Here is a 22,855-nt window from a genome sequence, read left to right as displayed (position 1 = left end):
GTAGGACTTAGTATCACCAACGTAGGACTTAGTATCTCCTACGTAGGACTTAATATCTCCTAAATAGGACATAATATCTCCTACGTAGTACTTAATATCTCCTACGTAGGACATACTATCTCATACGTAGTACTTAATATCTCCCACGTAGGACTTAGTATCTCCTACGTAGGACTTAGTATCACCAACGTAGGACTTAGTATCTCCTACGTAGGACTTAATATCTCCTAAAAAGGACATAATATCTCCTAAGTAGTACTTAATATCTCCTACGTAGGACTTAGTATCTCCTACGTAGGACATACTATCTCATACGTAGTACTTAATATCTCCTACGTAGGACTTAGTATCTCCTACGTAGGACTTAGTATCACCAACGTAGGACTTAGTATCTCCTACGTAGGACTTAATATCTCCTAAGTAGGACATAATATCTCCTACGTAGTACTTAATATCTCCTACGTAGGACTTAGTATCTCCTACGTAGGACTTAGTATCTCCTCCGTAGGACTTAGTATCACCAACGTAGGACTTAGCATCTTCTACGTAGGACTTAATATCTCCTAAGTAGGACATAATGTATCCTACGTAAAAACTTAATATCTCCTACGTAGGACTTAGTATCTCCTACGTAGGACTAAGTATCTCCTACGTAGGACATACTATCTCCTACGTAGTACTTAATATCCCCTTAGTAGCACATAATATCTCCTACGTTGTACTTAATATCTCATACGTAGGACTTAGTGTCTCCTACGTAGGACTTAGTATCACCAACGTAGGACTTTGTATCTCCTACGTAGGACTTAATATCTCCTAAGTAGGACATAATATCTCCTACGTAGTACTTAATATCTCCTACGTAGGACTTAGTATCTCCTACGTAGGACTAAGTATCTCCTACGTAGGACATACTATCTCCTACGTAGTACTTAATATCTCCTAAGTAGCACATTATATATCCTACGTAGTACTTAATATCTCCTTCGTAGGACTTAGTATCTCCTACGTAGGACATACTATCTCCTACGTAGTACTTAATATCTCCTACGTAGGACTTAGTATCTCCTACGTAGGACTTAGTATCTCCTACGTAGGACTTAGTATCTCCTACGTAGGACTTAATATCTCCTACATAGGACTTAATATCTCCTACGTAGGACTTAATATCTCTCCTACGTAGGACTTAGTATCTCCTGGGACGTAGGATTCTATATCTCCTCTCCTAAGTAGGACATAATATCTCTCTCCACGTAGGACTTAATATCTCCTACGTAGGACTTAGTATCTCCTACGTAGGACATACTATCTCCATACGTAGGACTTAATATCTCCTACGTAGGACTTTAGTATCTCCTACGTAGGACTTAGTATCAGGACATAATATCTCCTACGTAGTACTTAATATCTCCTAAGTAGCACATTATATATCCTACGTAGTACTTAATATCTCCTTCGTAGGACTTAGTATCTCCTACGTTGGACTTAGTATCTCCTACGTAGGACATACTATCTCCTTCGTAGGAATTAGTACCTCCTACGTAGGACTTAGTATCTCCTACATAGGACTTAATATCTCCTAAGTAGGACATAATATCTCCTACGTAGGACTTAGTATCTCCTACGTAGGACTACGTATCTCCTACGTAGGACATACTATCTCCTACGTAGGACTTAGTTTCTCCTACGTAGGACTTAGTATCACCAACGTAGGACTTAGTAACTCCTACGTAGGACTTAATATCACCTAAGTAGGAGATAATATCTCCTACGTAGTACTTAATATCTCCTACGTAGGACTTAGTATCTCCTACGTAGGACTTAATATCACCTACGTAGGACTGAGTATCTCCTACGTAGGACTTAGTATCTCCTACGTAGGACTAAGTATCTCCTACGTAGGACATACTATCTCCTACGTAAGACTTACTATCTCCTTCGTAGGACATAATATCTCCTACGTAGGACTTAGTATCTCCTACGTAGGACTTAGTATCTCCTACGTAGGACTAAGTATCTCCTACGTAAGACATACTATCTCCTACGTAGTACTTAATATCTCCTAAGTAGCACATAATATCTCCTACGTAGGACATACTATCTCCTTCGTAGGACTTAGTATCTCCTACGTAGGACTTAGTATCTCCTACGTAGGACTTAGTATCACCAACGTAGGACTTAGTATCTCCTACGTAGGACTTAATATCTCCTAAGTAGGACATAATATATCCTACGTAGAACTTAATATCTCCTACGTAGGACTTAGTATCTCCTACGTAGGACTAAGTATCTCGTACGTAGGACATACTATCCCCTACGTAGTACTTAATATCTCCTAAGTAGCACATAATATCTCCTACGTAGTACTTAATATCTCCTACGTAGGACTTAGTATCTCCTACGTTGGACTAAGTATCTCCTACGTAGGACATACTATCTCCTTCGTAGGACTTAGTATCTCCTACGTAGGACTTAGTATCTCCTACGTAGGGCTTAGTATCACCGACGTAGGACTTAGTATCTCCTACGTAGGACTTAGTATCACCAACGTAGGACTTAGTATCTCCTACGTAGGACTTAATATCTCCTTAGTAGGACATAATATCTCCTACGTAGGACTTAGTATCTCCTACGTAGGACTACGTATCTCCTACGTAGGACATACTATCTCCTACGTAGGACTTAGTATCTCCTACGTAGGACTTAGTATCACCAACGTAGGACTTAGTATCTCCTACGTAGGACTTAATATCACCTAAGTAGGAGATAATATCTCCTACGTAGTACTTAATATCTCCTACGTAGGACTTAGTATCTCCTACGTAGGACTACGTATCTCCTACGTAGGACATACTATCTCCTACGTAGGACTTAGTTTCTCCTACGTAGGATTTAGTATCACCAACGTAGGACTTAGTATCTCCTACGTAGGACTTTATATCACCTACGTAGGACTTAGTATCTCCTACGTAGGACTTAGTATCTCCTACGTAGGACTAAGTATCTCCTACGTAGGACATACTATCTCCTTCGTAGGACTTAGTATCTCCTCCGTAGGACTTAATATCTCCTACGTAGGACTTAGTATCACCAACGCAGGACTTAGTATCTCCCACGTAGGACTTAATATCTCCTAAGTAGGACATAATATCTCCTACGTAGGACTTATTATCTCCTACGTAGGCCTTAGTATCTCCTACGTACGACTTAGTATCACCAACGTAGGACTTAATATCTCCTAAGTAGGACATAATATCTCCTGCGTAGGACTTAGTATCTCCTACGTATGACTTAGTATCTCCTACGTAGGACTTAATATCTCCTGCGTAGGACTTAGTATCTCCTACGTAGGACTTAGTATCTCCTACGTAGTACTTAATATATCCTTTTTAAGGTTCGGATTATGAAGTATGGTTATTTAGTTGAGAAATGAGTCAGTGAATATTCATGACACTAACGCAGTGTTATTGTGTGTGTATTACGTTGGGGTGACGTGGACCCTGTTCTAATTGCAGTTATGGAGGTTTGGGTATGGTTATGTTTAATCTATCATACATACATCTATTCACACACGGGGCGGTGGTGTAGCCTAATGGTTAAAGCGAAACAGTGAAACAGGAGATTGTGTGCGTGTCTGGGGATTTAAGTCGACCGTTTCAGATTAATCTATATAAACGTATATCGATCATTTCCTACAGGAAATATTAAGTACTACGTAGGAGATACTATGTCCTACGTAGGAGATATTAAGTCCTACGTAGGAGATATTAAGTCCTACGTAGGAGATATTACATCCCATTTCGCCTACATCCCATTTAGCCTACAGTAATTAAGGATGGCAACTCATCCACCCCTCATTCAGTGAATGGGATGGCCCATATTTCCTGCTCAATGTCGTCAAAAGAATATGTTCACTGTTTTGTTTTGTTATTTTATTAATTAAAGTGGTTTGTTGCTTAATAATGCAAATTGCTGTAATATGTGTGAGATCAAAGTCACTTTATATCTATGATGATAAGATTTGATATTTTAATAAAGCCTTAATAAAGTGGCTACTCTCAGGCTTCCTGCTCAATGTGCAATTTTGTTATGTTCTCTTCTCCGTGTACTATTGTTTTAATATAAAGTATATAAGGGGTGTGAAATGTTGTTTGTGAAATCAAGAAGATTGAGTCAGCTGACCGACGACTTCGCTTGCAGATAGACCATGGTGCTGGAGTCCGCTCACGTCCTCGCAAGTACAAGGAACTGGACGCTAGACTGACTCGCTTGAAGGACCAGTTAGCAACTGGAAGAAAGACAGTGCTGCAGTTTCTGGACGCAGCTGGACATTTAATTAAACAGCATATACATTAGATTTGTTGAGAACAATGATATGAACTTGATATCTTCAATGACTTGATATATAACTTGATATATTTGTGCTTATGTGATTTGATATAACTTGATATGTTAAGTTTATGATTATATTATTTGATATATACTTGAGATATTTATTTATTTTATATTTTATAGATAGATTTATAGATAGATAGATAGATAGATAGATAGATAGATAGATAGATAGATAGATAGATAGATAGATACTATTAAAAAGGACAACCCAAATCAACCCGACTCACAAGTTTGTTTCTCATTATTTGGGTTAGTCCATTAAACTACAGTGAACAGCATACAAATCCTATGTTCACTCATGTGTAAATTTGTTTTGATAAGGGTGTAGGCGAAATGGGATGTAGGCGAAATGGGAACAAGCCAAATTTATAGCAGAGCTGCTCAATTTCCTTATTCCTTTGATCATTTGGGTTGGGTAGAGTTGCAAATAAATGATAAGGTTGCGGTAAAAGTAAACTTTTCAATATTGCATTTCTACCTAAGGGAGTTAGATCTCTTGCGAACCATTGATTCATTGATATTTCGAGAGTCTTAAGTTTATCTTTATAGTTGCGTTCAACCATTTCTGCGATGTTGCGAGTAAATACAATTCCTAATGGTGTAAACGAGTCATTCTTCCAGTATAGATTAAAGTTTCTGCAAAAGTTTCTTTTTGAGTTTTTTTCTGAGCCTATCCATAATACCTGTGTTTTGTTTACATTTATTTTTAGGCCTGAAGATGAGGCATATTTACTAAGAATTTCTAATGTCGCCTGTACACATTTTCTAGTGCCATCTAGTATCAATAGAGTATCATCAGCGTATTGGGAAATTAGGTATTCTGTATCTCCAATTTGTATTCCTTTTATTTTATTATTATTTCTAATCATTGTTGCCAAAATTTCTGCGCACAGTATAAAAATATAAGGGGAGATGGAATCTCCTTGTCTGCATCCTCTTGAGATATTGAAATAATTTGAAAGGAAGCCATTTACAACTACACATGATTGAATGTTATTAAAGAAGGTATTTATCCATTTTGTAATCGATGGTCCAAAGTTAAAGAATAGAAGAATAGAAGTCGTGGCGTGCGCCTGGTGCACGTGCAGTTTGCTTGTTCGTTTCAGTGTGGTCTTTGTTTATGCATGTAACTTTGATACTGTGTTTAGTTGGTCGCTTAGCATGTGATTTTATATTCAGTCTTGAGTAGTAGTAACTATCTCTTCTTTATCTTTAATGTTAAGTTTTGTACGTTATTTATGATTCATTATTCATTTATGTGAGGTTTGTTTACCTTTTTGGTCATTATTGTTGCTAATATTATTCAATGAGTCAGCTATATTTTGGATACGGGTCCTAATTGTTATTTGTTGATTATATATTTATATTTGTTAGGTAGTATGGTTATTGATTAGTGAATATCGTTTGGTAATATAGATAATATAGGTAATTTATTACCCACGTGGTGAACGTATGGGTAGTTGCATACTAATCTCGTACGTCACACGAGTGTCGTATCGCGTTGACCTGTGTCGTAACGACTTGACCGAGATTCTAACGATTTGATTGGATAACCGATGACCTCTCAATTAGGTCACATTCTGACGTAACTATTTTTTCATTCATAACAAACACGTGAATTCATTCATTCTACAACTTAAATGCATTGTGGGAATGTAAACATTGCGAACGTGGCCGTGTCGCTGAGTCGAACTGAGACATTATATCCGTCGAAAAACATAAACGCAATGTTTCCACCAGTGATGTTAGCCGAATGAAGCAACTGCAAACCAAGAAACGGGGTGCTACGGAGTAGTTTACTGTCAGAGTCTGTACGAGGCGATGACAACTGACATACATTCTGACGTCGGTTACCAAGGCAGTGACGTCATTACGTCATTACGTCATGCAAATATTGTACTACAGTACAAACTCTTCCGCAACCTCTTTATGAAACCGGTTTCGGTTTGAAACCAAAAAATTACAAAAATACGCTATTTGGTCAATTTAATGCAAGTAAGACGTGGGTAATAAATAAAATACCACACTCGGTCTCATTACATACGAATTATACGAAATTCGATACAAATGATGCTATGATAGTGGGGGGCTTTGGAGGGGTATTGTTTTGTACATTATACCTTGGCCTTGGTAGTCTGTGGACAAATTTGAAGTAGATTTGGTCAACTTTCTCAGAATCAAGATTCAGATTTCTACACAGAATATTTCTCAATACAGATTCTGTGTCCTCGTTCCTCTCTTCTGGGATTCCATTGAATAAGAGGCTCGGCTTTCTGTTATGAAGTTCTTTCATAATTGCCTCCTGTTATGAGGAGTTTGCATTTTAAGTCCATATCTGTCCGCAAGGTGTTCACCGACGTTTCTAATGACTCGATTTCTTCCGAGTGTGACTCTACTGATAATTCGGCATTTTCGATCCGTGATTTGGTCGCAGCTACGGCGGCTTCAAGCTTTGCTTTAGCCTCTTTCAAATTTGCATCGACATTGTCTATTTTTGCATCTACTTTATCTATCTTTTTGGAAAGGTTTCTTTCAGGCGTCAATATCAGTTTTTTAATATCCTGTAAGATGATGGTATCAGGGAGGGAAGCGTTAGTTAAGGAGCAAGTGCTCATGGATGAGACCTGTTGTGACCTGGTCGCCATATTGCTCGTGTTGAGTGATATGTTGTCTCGCCGTGTTCAAATATCGTGTCTATCTGGAGCTAATAATCAATTCGAATTTCAAGATCACCTGTGTAGTGTATGGTTGGACTAGATATGGAATGAACTCACTCTTTAGGCCTCATGAATCCCTTTGAAATACAGGATAATCACATTGTTTTCCAGAGCTGCAGATACTCGCTCGCTCACCCCATAGCGACCACACATGTTGTGATTGTTACAAACAAAATAGTGATTTCCAGTTGATTTCTACGAATTATACCATGTTTACTTGGTAGTACTGGATGCGTATTTGACTTTTATTCGTGTTTATACGTCTGCTAAGCAAGTACAAATCAAAACGACAGAAGAAATAGGTAATTGGGCATTCTCTCTGAGAATTGGTGTCAGATTGCTTCATTCACTTTCATGAGGTTGCTTGCTCTGTCATACAGCAGCACAACAAATCTCTCAAGCTGACCAATCTGTGCAATAGTGATTTCAAGTGGTGGACAAGCGAGGGAAATAAAGGTTCCTGTAAGTTCAGGAAAAGCGTTCCATACATTCCACGGGGTCTCATTTCCATTTCCACCAAAGGATGACACACTGTCACAGCCTCCCCTGATATAACTACCCTGATATACAGCCTCTGGAAACATTGGAAGGGATCTACTTTTCTCAGGACTCAGGCCTGATGCAAGTTCACGAATTATAATATAGCGAAAGTGTTTCCCGGAACCAAACCCCACCAATACATTTTATGTGTGAAAAGTATTTAACAGCTGTAAATGTGAGGACACTAAGGGTATATTTATAATCTAATGTATTTTAAAAAACAATATGTCATGCTACCGAGAACTAATCCTGCAAAATATGTGACAGGGATATTATTGAAGATGAATGTCACGTCCTTCTTATCTGTCCACTGTATGAAGAGCCCATCTAAGTATACGTCCTGTCCAACATTTTACAAATTCTGTATACTAATGTCAATCGAAAATGCACATCTTCTACAGAATGCTGCTACGTTTAGACAAAATGCACTGTTAAAACGCAAACGCGCTTGTATCACTCACCCATTATAACCGTTTTTACTTGAACTACGGGACTCTGGCCTACAGAACAGAAATAAACAATCACGGACGTTTGATTACAAGAGAGTAGACTAACATGTCTTTGTGACGCCAGTACAGTGGAAAGTAATGCAAAGAGTGTACTCCATCGCCTGATAAAGTACTGCCGGAGCCTTTGATCTTTCACCTAGGAATCACAGAATAGTCTAAACATTTTTAATGGCGGCTCATTAACATATTACCCGGTTCCTCCTGTAGTGGGCAACCGCCTTCTTATGGTTGTACATAAGCACGCAGTATAACCACTCTACTAATTATTTTATTAACATAAGACAACTTACTGTCCATCACTGCATATGGCGGGCCAACGATTAAAGTAACCAGTCGAAGTTTGTTTCGAGCATTATTCGTGTATTCTCATATGTGAAGACAAGATGGTAAAATGTGTTCATGCTGCGTTCTCCAATCTCAACATGATTGAAAGTGACTTGATTAGGTGCCGTGCCAGTAGATGTAAGTATTACCTCTTTTCTGTTGTATGTGCCATCCTGTAAGTTTAAGGCACACAACTTTACTGCAACATCAGGGTTATTAAATCCTTTAGTGCCCTCAAGATCAGAAAGGGCAAATGTATTACACTGCCTGAAGTGATATGTTCCAGGACCTGCAGAATCATGTAGTATTTCTAATTCGACGTGACACACTCAGATGTCCCATATGGCGCGGTGGGCGAGCTGGCTAAGGCGCCAGGCTAGTGATCCAGCGAGGTTGAGGTGTCGGGATCGAGCCCACCTGTGACCGGGTGTAAAAACCTTGGAGTCAACTTTGTGTGCAGACTCTTTCAGTGTTGTCACAACCCCGAGTGTACAGTACACAACCCTGTGCACTTAAACGAACCCACGAATCCGTTGGTACATGACCAAATGGTGGCCACATGAATACCTGCAAACACCTAGTTGCGGGTACAGCAACGTGCAGTGAACTTGGACAAAATACTGTGACCATGTGTCCCACTCCACCAAGCTGTGAATGGGTACCTCGTTAGGATGAGAAAGCCACAATAACTCGGTGCGCCTAGTGGCTGCAAGAGTTGTATACTCCCTAGGGAGTTGAGATTGATAATACGATGTGCCATTGAGATTGACATCCAATGATCGAGGGAAAAAAATACCAGCGCCTTGAGCAAGCAATAGTTGTCTGGATATGTGCGCTATATAGTATCCTATAATAATATGTACAGGGTGGGCTTTTATATCTAATACGGAAACTTTGAGCCCTGTAATAATACCCTTCTTATATTGTATTAATGAGGATGATTCTGTTCTGTCACTATTGTATTTTGTATTTTGTATCTTTGTAGAGTTGAATGACTTCCGCACTGGATATCATCCGTTTATTGATATGGTCAATATTGATGCTCAACTATTAAAAAGGACCTATAGGAAACTCTACTGACTGTTGTGTTGTGTCCCAGTTATTTTCTTGTTAATCCAAGTGTATTTTGTCCCCAACAAGTTTTATAGAATGTATCCGTCTATTAGAGGTCAGTGTTCGATTGGATGTATTCAGTGTGATACTAGCTTCTTAAGGCTTAAAAGGTTCATCATCATTGCGCGTACATAATGATATCCATCAGATGTATGACGTTCTTTAATTATTAGGGCTCCAGATCTTAAAAATCGTTCGATTTATTATTTATTACTATTATATATTATTCCTCCCTAATTTGTTCCAGCTCAATAGAAAGTTCTCAGAATCTCTCCAAAATATCACCAAGATGCCGACAGTGCTGAATCTCAAGGTTCTAGACTCAATAGAAAAAGGCAGATAATTCGACATTTATTCAGAAATCAGATTTCCTTCAATATAAAGTGCAAGACCTATGTGGCTAAAAGGAACAGTTTGGCAGCCATGTCGTGTTGAAAGTTTTAGGCACGTTTTTCAACATTTTGCTCCCAAAACATTCTAAGCTCGAACTATCAGCTCCAGAGCTTTCAGAATTTCCATACTTTGTGTCCAGGAACTGCTCTGCACATTGAGCACAAATGGCCGCCACTCTGAGTCCTACTTCTTGACCAAAGTTACCTTAAAGAAATTTCAAAGACTTCTTCGCGACTTTTGCCAAAGCAAACTTACTGGTGAAAACTAAAGAAAAACTCCTTTTCGAAAGCTATATTTTGAGTCTATGCGTCTGGTAATTGATGCAACCCTTTTCTTGTAATAAACGAACGCAGTACAAGTAATGAACTTACCAAAGAGAAATATATCTTCTCGCATTTAACGTTCAATGGTCGGCATTTGGAACATAGAGTTTGGATATATACTCAAAACCCAGTCCTGGAAGATTCCTTAGGGTAGACAAGATAGATTGCCTTGTTTGTAAGGACCAAGATTCATTTGAGGAATGTCTTCGCGAAACTGATGTTATTCCTACAAATAGGCACACCCATGCTGCAACTATACACGTTTGTGGCTTGTACGTTTCTTCTTATTCCGATAGAAAAGAAAGTTTTTCGAAATCTCGATGAAAATCTATTTTCAGGCTTGTTTCAAGTATGAGAAGCTTTTTACACTGTCAGGCACCACTATCATACGTGTCAATTAATTATAACAATCGGGCTGAAACACCAACAGTGGAAGTATAGAGGGTGACGAAGAAAATAGCAGTGAACAAGTGTGTGCCACTGATATGGCAATGTCCCCCGCCGCTATAGAATGGAATATCTATATTTACTACTTTTAATTTTTTGGTCACATACAAGATGCCTGAAATGACATGGTGTCTGCATAATCACCCAAAGGCTGTTGACATAATTGAAAACATTGGGTGCAATGTTTTATGAAATATCGCGTTTAAATAAGTCAAAGTGTCATGGTGACCTTGAAGATAAGGTCAAGGTAACCCAAATAAACCGGTGTCTGCGTAATCCCCCAATGTAGGCTGTCACCAAATTTGGAGACATTGGGTACAACAGTCAATGAAATATCGCGTTAACAAGAGTTAAAAGTGTGCAAAGTGTCGTGATGACCTTGAAAATGAGATTAAGGTCACGAAATCGACTGGTGTCTGAGTAATCCCCCAATGTAGGCTGTCATCAAATTTGAAGACATTGGGTACAACAGTTCATGAGATATCGCGTTAACAAGAGTTTGAAAAGTGGTCAAAGTGTCGTGGTGACCTTGAAAATAAGGTCAAGGTCACCTAGATTGACTGGTGTCTGGTTAATCCCCCAATGTAGGCTTTCACCAAATTCGAAGACATTGGGCACAACAGTTCATGAGATATCGCGTTAACAAGAATCGGGACGTACGGACGCCGCTGAATACATAGTACCCCGTTCCGCGTTGCGGCGGGGGACAAATAGGCGCTGCATCTAGAAAGGGGAAGCTGCCACTAGTTGAACACAGTTCACAACCTCATAGAAGTTTAAATATTGAACGGGTTAAAATTGTCCCGGTATGTACTAGCAACTGCTCCTAAGAAAAGACACAGAAAGCATCACCATTACTGGACACAGATCCAAAAGAGGCCAAACCTCAATAGGAGATAAATCCCCATGTAATGTTATAAGAAAAATGACGACTTTCGTTACAGATTGTAAACTGTTGGTAATCGCTGTGTATCATTGCGCATCTGTCAGCAGCTTAGCGATATTCATCCCTGAAGTAGGTAAATAACGCACCAGATGTACTATATATAGGTCTAGCAATCTCTACAAAAGATATCTTAATCAAGCAAGGGTTTATCTCAGTCGATATAATGAAGTAATTACACTCTTGAATATAAACTAGTGCTCAAAAGAAACTACACACTGCAAAATGTTACATGAAAATTTACAAAAATTCAGATGAAGTGATAAAACCATACTGAGCCATGTCACACACAGAGACCTATCCTTTTCGAGTACAAACGGCGAAACAAGTTAAAAAAAATAAATTTTTGTGACCAAAGGAGATGAGAATTTTATTTGGTCAATATTTGTATAACGTATTTATGTTGTGTTATAAGGGAGTGTGTTAATAAATATCTTTGGAATTATCCAGAAGATAACTTTCTGTGCAATGAAATTCCAGGTTCAATTCTGAAAAAATAATAAATATAATGAATTCAATATAAGTTATTTGCGTGTAAATAATGATGACAATTTCCACACATTGATTTATGTTAATAGCTCTTAATAGGTGTCTCTCACAAATGTATTCTGTAATATGAGCTTGATTATTACAACCCCATTTTGCATTTGTTTATTGTGTAGCATGTTCAGTTAAACATAACATCAACATGCTTAATTTATCAATAATATATTGATGTCAGCATTGTAAGGATTGTTTACATTTTTGAAGTATATCACACTTGGTCTTATGTATTTTTTTGCAGTTGGAACAGATTCACATTGATTAACAGGAGAAAGAGGGAAGAATAGATGTTTCACTACATTTACCATTGACATCAAGAGCAACACAAACTGAAACAGATCTTTAGATTTCTTTCAACATCTGGTGGTCAAGCAATACATTGCCAATGAAGAAACAGCAAGTGTTGTATACACAGTCATAAAACATATTAAAGCCCTATACATCATACTTTGGACACTTCCTTGAACAGGAAATGATTATGATCAGCAAGGTGTTGTGGAACTTCTTGTGACATCTTGGGACTCTCAGATAATTCAGTAAGAGTTTAGATGTGTGACCATGAAAATATTCCAGTTCATACTGTTTCAGTATTTTTTCAGTCTGAATAAAATTACTGAATAGTTCTAGAAAACTGGTTTATTGGTTTAAAGTGTGGATAATGCAAACACAATTTCAGTGGTTTTGAAGATTTCTGATTTTTGCTGTGATATTGATTTGACATTTCATATATAACAATGAAGGTAAGAAAATTGATTTTCAGTGTATATATCAAAGGTTTCCAGGTGAATGAGTGAGTGAGTTGGGTTTTACGCCGCTATTAGCAATATTCCAGCAACATCATGGCGGGGACAGCAGATATGGGCTGCACACTTTGTTGCAATGTGGGGAACCGAACCCGGACCTTCAGTGTGACAAGTGAATTATTCAACCACTAGGCTACCCCACTGCCCCAGTTTTCATGAAAAAACAAACATGCTTACCAATGACAATTAAACTTAATGATTGGCATAGGCATGTATGTCTACATGAAATTAGTTTTTTGTTGAAATATAAAATTCTTTTTTTTTGCTGTAAGATTTTAGCATGCAATTACACTGGTTCATAGCACAATAATCAGTACACATTATTCCTTTCAACTATCTTAAAACATATTGGTCCAGCTCTATAGTTGAAAATATGGAATGTCAGTTACCACACGTGACCTTTTTCGCAGAATATTTTGAATATATAAGTGAAAAACACTAAAAAACATTTCATGATAAGTAATCATACTCATGTTGATATCAGTCAGAATCTGTAGAATCTACAGTCATGACCGTATTTATACACATGTAGTTTTTACAAAAAAGGAACTATCTTTGAGTGATTATTCATATTTTAGCGTATCTGGTCTTGCATTTTGGCAACGTGTGACTTGAAGGTGTTGTTCCTATCTGTTGCTTACTGCACAGAACCTAAACCCTGCATAACCAAGAAGCAAAGAACATTCATGTACTGTACATCACAGTACATGGTTCATTGAACAACTATATACAAGACAGTAAGTACTAAGTGTAAAAGTAATATTGTGAAAGAACCATTCTTTAGTTATCACTGGACTATAATAATGTTTACATACTTTGATAAATAATTGTTTCATGATGAATATTCATATGGGTTAGGGTTTTGACATTTTTGTTCTGAATACCGGACAGAGTTGATTGATTTGTGACATTATGACTTTTTGTGTGAATATTTGGAACTTACGTGCTTTAATTGAAAGTGGAGTTGACAGAGTCAATGTGGCCAAATATGAAAAGAAGATCAGCTTGATAAAGTTGGTAACACATGACTGTTATTAATAGCAGTATATTAATAAATTGTTTACGAATTCAATAAATTCAATTTACTCAGATACATTTCACGTTAACCATATCATTGATTTTCCCCAAATATACTTTTTGACAAACACTGTCCGGTATACTGAAAAGAAACAGTATAGAACGACACTGGTTGCCAAAAATAAGTTACAGGTAAAGAAAAATACTCATACGTTTTCGAATTGTCTCATAGTTGTCGGTTGTCAGTAAGGAACCGATAATCCTTGAAGGAATAATAGTTTTCCGGTCTTATCGTCATCAAATTAGCCACTATTAGGACTGTCAACAGCTATTACAGCCAAACGTGGTAGCTCACTTGGTCCGGTTTAGTAAAGTAATATTTGGCGGTCGCGCAATTTGGAACCAGAACTGGTTTATGAGCATTCGCTTGTCACCGGAAATCTGGTAGCGGAAGTAGCACCTCGCGAGACTTACGGGCCCTATAAAACAGCCTACGTGACACGTGAGCAACACAGTAGTAAAATGAATACAAAATTTAGGCCACATTTGAGGCAAATCGAAAGAGAGAGAGCTGTCGGAATGGGCCAACAAGGAGTTAACCACACCGTCATTGCCAGAACCTTCGGCTGCACCCGAGCAACTGTCACCAGACTGATGCAACGACTAAGACAAACAGGCAGTAAGTCAGACAGGCCGAGGAGTGGACGACCACGCATGACAACTCCCGGTGATGATCGCCAAATCCGGACAATTCATCTGCGAAATCGTTTTATAACCACGACGTCAACGACAGCGACGGCTCTGGGTCACCGTATCAGTCGACACACAGTGTGCCGGCGACAAAGAGAACATGGTATTCGAGCACGTCAACCCTACCGACGTCGTCGATTGACATGGGCCAGGCGAGCTCGACCTTGGCAGATGCGTAATTGGCAACGTGTAGTAGGTTTTGCCTGTACAGTAATGACGGTCGTGCTCGTGTTTACAGAAGAGTAGGAGAACGTTTATCACCGAATGGCGTTCAGCAAGTCCGACCGTTTGGAGCCGGTAGCGGGATCTGCAGCCATCTCAAAACGAGAGTTGTGATGATTCATGGCAGTCTGAATGCTCGAAGATAGAGGGATGACGTTTTGCGACCAGTTGTGTTGCCATTTATCTAGCAACAACCACGTGGCATTGTTTAAAAACACGAGAATGCAAGGCCTAATACAGCAAGAATGTCCGACGACTTTCTGCATAAGGCCAACATCGTTCTTTCGCCGTGGTCAGCATTTTGCCGTGGTCAGCACAACGGCAATGTTTAGGCCATATCGTGACAACATATTTGACGTTGAAATTGAATACGTGTATGTTATAAAACTTGTGGTCAAAGGACAGTAAAACAGCTAGACTATCACAGTTACAATCAAAACTAGCATGTAAAGTTAGAACTAACAGCACTATTTGGACAATACAATATACAAACCAGGCTATAGATCGCCAACAACTTAAGGTAGATCACCATACTAGGGTCGACTTGTGGAAAGATGTGTATGGGTGAATATTGTCATGGTAATAAGAAAAAGGCATGTAGACTATACCGTATATACGTGGAATTGCGTTAACAGGATAAACTATGTCTACTTCAACTGTTGAAGCAAAGGCGATCCAAACAGTCTGGGAATTCATTGAACAAATTCAGCATCCGTTCTAAACATAAGCAGTTCATTATCTTCTCTGACAATTTAACCAGGAGACATTTTCGTTAATGTTTTTAACGTAATAGATGATGGCCTCTTATTGAAAGTTTGGAAGCATTTCAACCAGCAGTTTCAAGGAAGACATGCAGTTAAAATGAGAACCACATCAAACTTGGTCGCCAGGCCATACAACTATTAATCTGCAGTGGAAAAAACACATTTGATGTTGATCCAATGGCCAATATAACAAATTATTAAGCTGATCTTAAAATATTAATTCCATTGCTTCTAGCTTTGCACCTTAATAAGGCTGGTGTATTTTATGTATTGAAATGGTGCTTGACGCTGGAGAATACAATTAAATCACTCCCATAACGGAAATCCATCATTATGACTTAAATGTTCCCGACGAAGTGTACAAGAGTTCCATCACTTGTTATCTGATCTTCTCGAAATTGCGAATATGTGCGAGTATCGTTGACACCCACCACCTACGTTGAAGTGAAGGTGAATGTTTATGGAAGTCAACTTCTGTAATATGAGGAACTCCTTCATCCATGTGTATGCCATTGATTTAGGACTAAGAATATACTGCAAATCGACATGTTTCTCATATGACAGAAGTAGACACCCATAAATTTTCACCTTCATGTGTAGTAGCAGTTCTATTTGTCATTCAAAGAGAATCTACATAAAAGTGAATTAAATTCATCATTTTTGTCTCTACAGCTGCCAGTGCACAGGTAGCACAGAGTGGAAAAAGTAAGTATGTTTCTCACAACTAATTTCTTTTATAGCATCTCTACTTTTCAAAATGCCCACAGGTTCAAGTAATTTTAAACCTTCGTTTCACTTTTCCGGATCCTTTGATTTCCATGCTAACATGTCCGGGTTTTATCCTGTTTTTATCTATTTTTAAAGATTATTAAGATTTAGTTTGCCAAAAAGCACACAATGAGACGAAACTTGTGTTACATTATTAGCTTTATTCTTCTTTAAGATACATTCAGATACATGCTGTCATGTTTGCTGGTCCCATTTCACACTCGTGTTTTCCTCGCTACTCGCTCCCGAGACTACCCCAGGAGTCCAACTTCCGTGCTATTATGAAAAAGGAAATATAAGTAAACGCTATGTCCAACAATTGCGTGAGTGGCACTTAACTCTGACAATGCCCGGGGACTGGCTGTTGCCTTGCATTCCCGAATGACATCTCAATCCGAACATGTTCGCGATGTATGCAGCACCAACCACAAGTAAAAGGGTTTATCTTCACACTGATCAACAGAGAAAAGGTATCGTCTTGTAAGTGATTGAAATATGTGGGCGTCTTTGTGTGTCGCATGGGTGAACATGGCACATTTTATATACGTCAGTCACATACTTGGTATTTTGCAAAGATAAAGTAAATGAAGTAACATGATTCTGTTTAATGTAACAACACGTGACTTGAAATAAAATGTACACGTCGTAATTATAAGGGACAAAAGTAATATGTATGACATCACGGAGTAGCGTTTTCCCAGGATTCCTTATGTACGTTGATCCACATAAAGAGAACATATCCCAATCAAATGCAGCCGACATAGAAACGTGTGCGATGTCACGTGTATTAATGAAATACCCATCCTGTAGAATATATATGACATTTTGGGATATTATAACTTATGCTCATTTTACAACTGGTCACGTAAGTTCGTTTCCCGTTCTCCACATAGGGGTGACGTCTCATTGGTTAGCTGAGATTGCACACGTGTCAATTATTTTCATGGTGTCCAAGGTTCTATAAAACAAGTTGGAAGCGAATAAGCAATCAGTCAGTAAACATATTATCGGATAATCCTTTGAACACTAATTGTATGCAAAATATGGGCGTATTCCGTATGCATTGGAAGACGTCCATTATCGATAAATTGTTTGGTCGATGTGTAACTCAACTAATCATTCCCATCTTGCAGCGCTGCCTCGTGAATAGCATATAACATGTAATACATTCAACCCATCAAACCACCCGTGAACATAAGGGTTAAAATTGGTCTTCAGCAACCCATGATTGTCGATGACTTGGTTGACACATGTCATCGTATCCCAACTGCGTAAATCGATGCTGATGCTGTTGATCACTGGATTGTCTGTTCCAGACTCGATTAATTACAGACCGCCGCCATATACTTGCCTATTGCTGAGTGAAGCGGATGTTGCTAGTGGTACTTTTACAAGTGAACTAGGGTTCAACTTTATGAATAACAAGTTATTATATTTCGTGTTTCGATACTTCTACCGTTGTCATTTCTGCTTGACATTGTTATTAAGTCAGTGGTAGTCACAAAAATAACATGTATATTGTTGTGCGTTCTATCACGTGATTTCCATCTTATGTACCATTTCTACCATTATTCCTCAACCATAATAAACATGGCTGCTGCTGTCTTCAACTTCACACCTGACTTGTCTTCCATATTCCTGTCCACCATCCTGAACTACCATCCGAGAGTATCGCCGACGAACGCTCTTGGACACTAGCAAACGTCGCGCACAGCGATGTATTCGGAAGGGTAATGGAGGGGGCAAGCTTATAGCTTTGTGCCAACGGTCGCCCTCAGTTGATCTTGGTCCAGGGGAACCCTACTGACATTCAGTATTGGAACCACGTTTTGCCCCAGCCCTTCTGCCATCCATGCGGAACATGACGCGCATCTGACAAGACGCCGGCGATGACATCATAGACTGGCCTTCCCGTTTTCCAAACGAACTCGATCGAGTACACTTGGGGTGAGCCGAGTAGACGAGTGGATGAATCAACCTAGACCTTGAAAGAACTTGACCAACGGCAACCACTTCCAATCAGAGTGTTCCAACAGGATCTCCAGTCAATGAGGTGACGGAGGTTACACTAATCATTTCTTTTGATCCGACACGTTGGGGTGTCTTTTGTATAAATAAATCCACTCACTACTTCTTGTTGTACCAGGGTGCTGGAGAGCGAAAAGGGAAAATATTTAGCATATTCTTACTTCTAATGTACCCCACGAACACTTTTCATTGTAGAGTGCAATATTTTCCCTTCTTACTTGAAACATTCAAACCTAATGCATGAACATGCAACGTATTTTTGCAAGATACCGCGTAGCTAGTATCCTCTGTTGATGACAAAGGACAAAATTGACTATCTGACTGCCTCCAAGAATCTCTCAAACGGATAGGGTTCCAATTGGAGATTATGATTCTTGGCTTCTCTTGAGGCAAAGTGAAGGGAAAACAGCCTTGAAGATCGGAGAGCCCTTCTGCTGAAACATACTGATAAAGCACATGATAGGATCATGAGCGATCAACATGAGCGATGATAGGATCATGAGCGATCATGACATTGTCATTACAGGAGGGATGGGAACATTGCGGGGCATGAACTGGGCATGACAAAGGGTTTAACACAATCGGTTCCAAGGCTGCTCATTCCTGATCTGAACCATTCCTTGGTCGTCATCCCTAGTGAAACTTTATTTCGTTTTGCTTCTATTTTGTGTGGAATCCTGGAAGGGACATTGTTGCGTTGTCGCCCTCTCAAATACAAGCAAAATGAGGCAAAATTAACCAAAGTGCGACAAGTGGGCAAAATGTCACATTGTCGCATGTCGCGTTTTGAATAATATTTTTCTATTCCTCCAAAGGGCGACAATGCTACATAGCGACAATTTTCAAGGTCCAAATATGTCACGTTGTTGCATTGTCGCCCTATCTAAGATGTGGAAAAAAGTCTAAAAATTGACTAAAACGCAACACACGACAACGCGACATTTTGATGAAACATCGCGCTGTCGCGTGTCGCGTGTCGCGCTTTTCGATTACCGGTGCGCATGTGTAGAAAGTCAATTAGTCTACGTATGCGCAGCAAATGTTATACTCTATTTCAGACTTCACTGGTCTTTTGTCACCTCCAATGGTTTTTAAAATGAAGTTGTGCTCGTAATGGCAATGTGGGGTGCTTTTCTTGAACTTAATGCAAATCTTTCATTGGTGCTTTGAACTTTTTTTTTCTATATTGTAAATGTATTTAGCCAATCAAGTGTGTTTTAGCAGCAAGACAAATTATTAGCGCTACTATTCATTGTAATCACGGCACACGGTGGCCCTGTCATTCTAGGCGAGGCAATTTGCTGTGCAGAGTTGTGTCTCATAGTGACACCAGATAACTATGATCATATGTTCGAATCCCAGCACCATACACTTTCATCACTTTGGACATTTCACCGATATCAAGCTGACAGGTTGTGAAAAAAATGAAATATTGTTAAAATTCAGGCCACATCGGCATGGGTCACTATGTTCGACAGTTTGGCTCCTGACAGAGTTTCTTGGTACAGTCCTGTCCGACGCTGATGAATTTGTCCGACATCTGCCTCTGTTCAGCCAGCAGTGGATGGATACCAGGTAGAATGAGATGGTAATATCACTTAACCATCCAGCACCTCAACGACAGTTTAGGTCGGCTTTGAACGTGATATTCTTCTTGGGAAAACGCCATACAAATGGACTGTTATCATTATGATATTAAAACGATGAAATCGCTTGGCAGAGTTGCGTACCCTTGGAGTGCCAGAAACCAACCCTCCCTCCCTGCCTGTCTCCCTCCCTCCCTCCACTCACTCACTCCTCTCACTCTACTCCACTCCACTCCACTCCGCTCCAATGCGCTCTGCTCTACTCCACTCCACTCACTCCACTCACGGTTTAGGGTGCTTGGTAAATTAGCAATGTATTTCATTAGAATAATGTGTTGTGATGTTTGTTTTTCTATTCGATTTGAATCCTATATAATTAATCCTGGACATACCATGATTCATAATATAGCGATAATTTTCTCAGATGATACTATACCCAGCGATACACATGTACTTGTATTGTTTCAAACATACACCTACTCAATCATAATAATTTTCAGCAAAATAGCCAGTTTGAATATGTCCAGGATTAATTATATAGGATCCATTTCATTAACCAACGATTCTTAGCCCACAGACTTCACGGCCACATGTACGTTCATTTATTTTTGTTCTAAGTTCGATCCCTGGGTATCTCAGCCTTCAAAAACATCGAAAAATAATCATGCCTGTGATAGTTTTTAAATTCCGCCGTAACTAATAAAACGCGACACGCGACAATGGGACAACGCGACATTTTGATGAAATGTCGCCTTGTCATGTGTCGCACTTTGTTAAAATATTGACTATAGTATGTATTATAACCACAGGAGTTCGAATCACTGTTTGGCCGCTCTTCGATAAACATCGACAGTTTCCGCTGATTTTTTAATGACTCGGAAACAGAAAACGGCTCAGCCTGGTTCTCAGGGTCTGCTGCGCTAACGCTTCGACACTGAAAAAGCCATTTATTATCTAATTCTTTTCTAATGTATTATGAGGAAATAATTGATACAGTTCCAACCACTGTTTTTTAACTGCGGGTGTGCTTGTAAAATTGTCGGCTCTCAGTAACATAATACAGAAAAATATATTCCTTATCTTGAGTTACTTTGGTACATATTATTTGTAATAAACTTAAACACATCCATCCATGAACACACTTTTTTTCGAAGAATGTTGTCTGAATCGGTTTGCAAAACAACAAGAAAAGGTTTTTCCAATATTATTCAGAAATCTTTATGATTAAAATAAACATGGGGAATCAAATGATCTGTACATAAAAATACACACAATTATACTGCTGAATACAATGAATTTGACAGACTATTTTGCTACATGAATGTATAAAAATACACAGTATGATCAGTAAGCTAATACACTACCATAAAAATACATACATTGCCTTAAAAGTACATATATTTGAAGATGAACTTTTTAGACAGATGTACATTCCGCTATTTGTGATTTTTACCAATGACTCTTGTCCTGAGTACTGTAGTTTTTATGGCTTGAAGCCAGTATCACAGTATACATTTGCTATACATGTATATTGATAATTTTGAGCATGATAACCCTGGTGATATTAGAATAGATCTGATACATGTTAATAATCATATAATTTGATATCAGCAATTATTCAGCAGTTAACCAGTTTGAGTAAATGCTGCAATGGAATCTTTTGCTTTACTTTATTATACTTTAGGGCTGTGCATACAAACATAGTTCAACACATAATCAGTGATTTTGCTTTGAATTTTGGAGAATAACAGTGCTATGAATTTGTTGACCAGTGCACTATTGATATTTAAAAAGAATTAAAATTGTATGGTGTGTATCTAGAAACTGTGTCTTTTTATAGACATCTGGGTATTGTGTTAACACCTATAGTTATTTGGACTAAAGCACTAACTACTCTTGGTCTACAGAGTGAAAAGGCTATTATGACATTGTACAGATATTAAAAGAACGTTGAAAATATACCATGTCCAGATTTATTTAAGATATTTGATGGCATGATTTGTTTCTATAGTGTGTTATGGTGCAGAAGTATATGGCACCTCATTATTATTGAACTATTGAAGATGTTCAGTATAAAATGTGTAAATGGTTTCTCAAAACAATCGTTTGGTTTGGCACAGCCCCTCTCCAACTTGTAAACAAGGGCTAATAAGTATTGGTGCAAGCTTCTGTATTTGGATGAACGAAGATTGCCAATGCTACCTAATGGATGACTGGCTGTACCACATTAGCTACTCATGTTACAAATATTCTGATTGGACTTGGATTTGAATATGTGTGGTTAACACTTGATGTGGGAAATGTGAAGATATTTATTCTCCTTTTTAAACCATGATTATTTAACAACCTACAACTATCATGGTGTTGTTCTATCAACAGTTTATCTGATTCCTTCTATCTATATTCCATAATGTGTCCCTTTTCCTATTACTTAAAACACACTGTAGCTGTATCTGGAGTTGGAGTGGTATGGGTAATGGGGTACATTTAGTTATATTTTTAGCATAGTCATCTGATGTTACATATCCTGTAGATAACAGGCATCACGCAGATGTTGTAAAACCATGATCACGCAAGATCATTATGCCTATTGCATCACCATGATCAACGCAACGCAAAATGGAAGAGTAGAAATGGATGCTATTTTGAAATGATATATGCAAAATGAGT

General features: G+C 38.6%; 1 protein-coding gene across 1 annotated transcript in view; it reads left to right on the top strand.

Annotated features, from left to right (window-relative positions):
* LOC124292288 (titin-like) overlaps positions 1–22,855 on the top strand; it is a 194,577-nt gene that overhangs the window by 47,337 nt on the left and 124,385 nt on the right. Inside the window, exon 3 of the mRNA XM_046729354.1 lies at positions 16,476–16,508. Within this exon, the coding sequence (XP_046585310.1) occupies positions 16,476–16,508 (33 nt within the window). The remainder of the gene's footprint in view (positions 1–16,475; positions 16,509–22,855) is intronic.

This window comes from Haliotis rubra, unplaced genomic scaffold, assembly GCF_003918875.1.
Source record: "Haliotis rubra isolate DU_JTF1 unplaced genomic scaffold, ASM391887v1 Scf511, whole genome shotgun sequence".
NCBI classification, from domain to species: Eukaryota; Metazoa; Mollusca; class Gastropoda; order Lepetellida; family Haliotidae; genus Haliotis; species Haliotis rubra.
The sequence above is the reverse complement of the archived record's forward strand: the minus strand, read 5'-3'. Positions and strand labels throughout refer to the sequence as shown.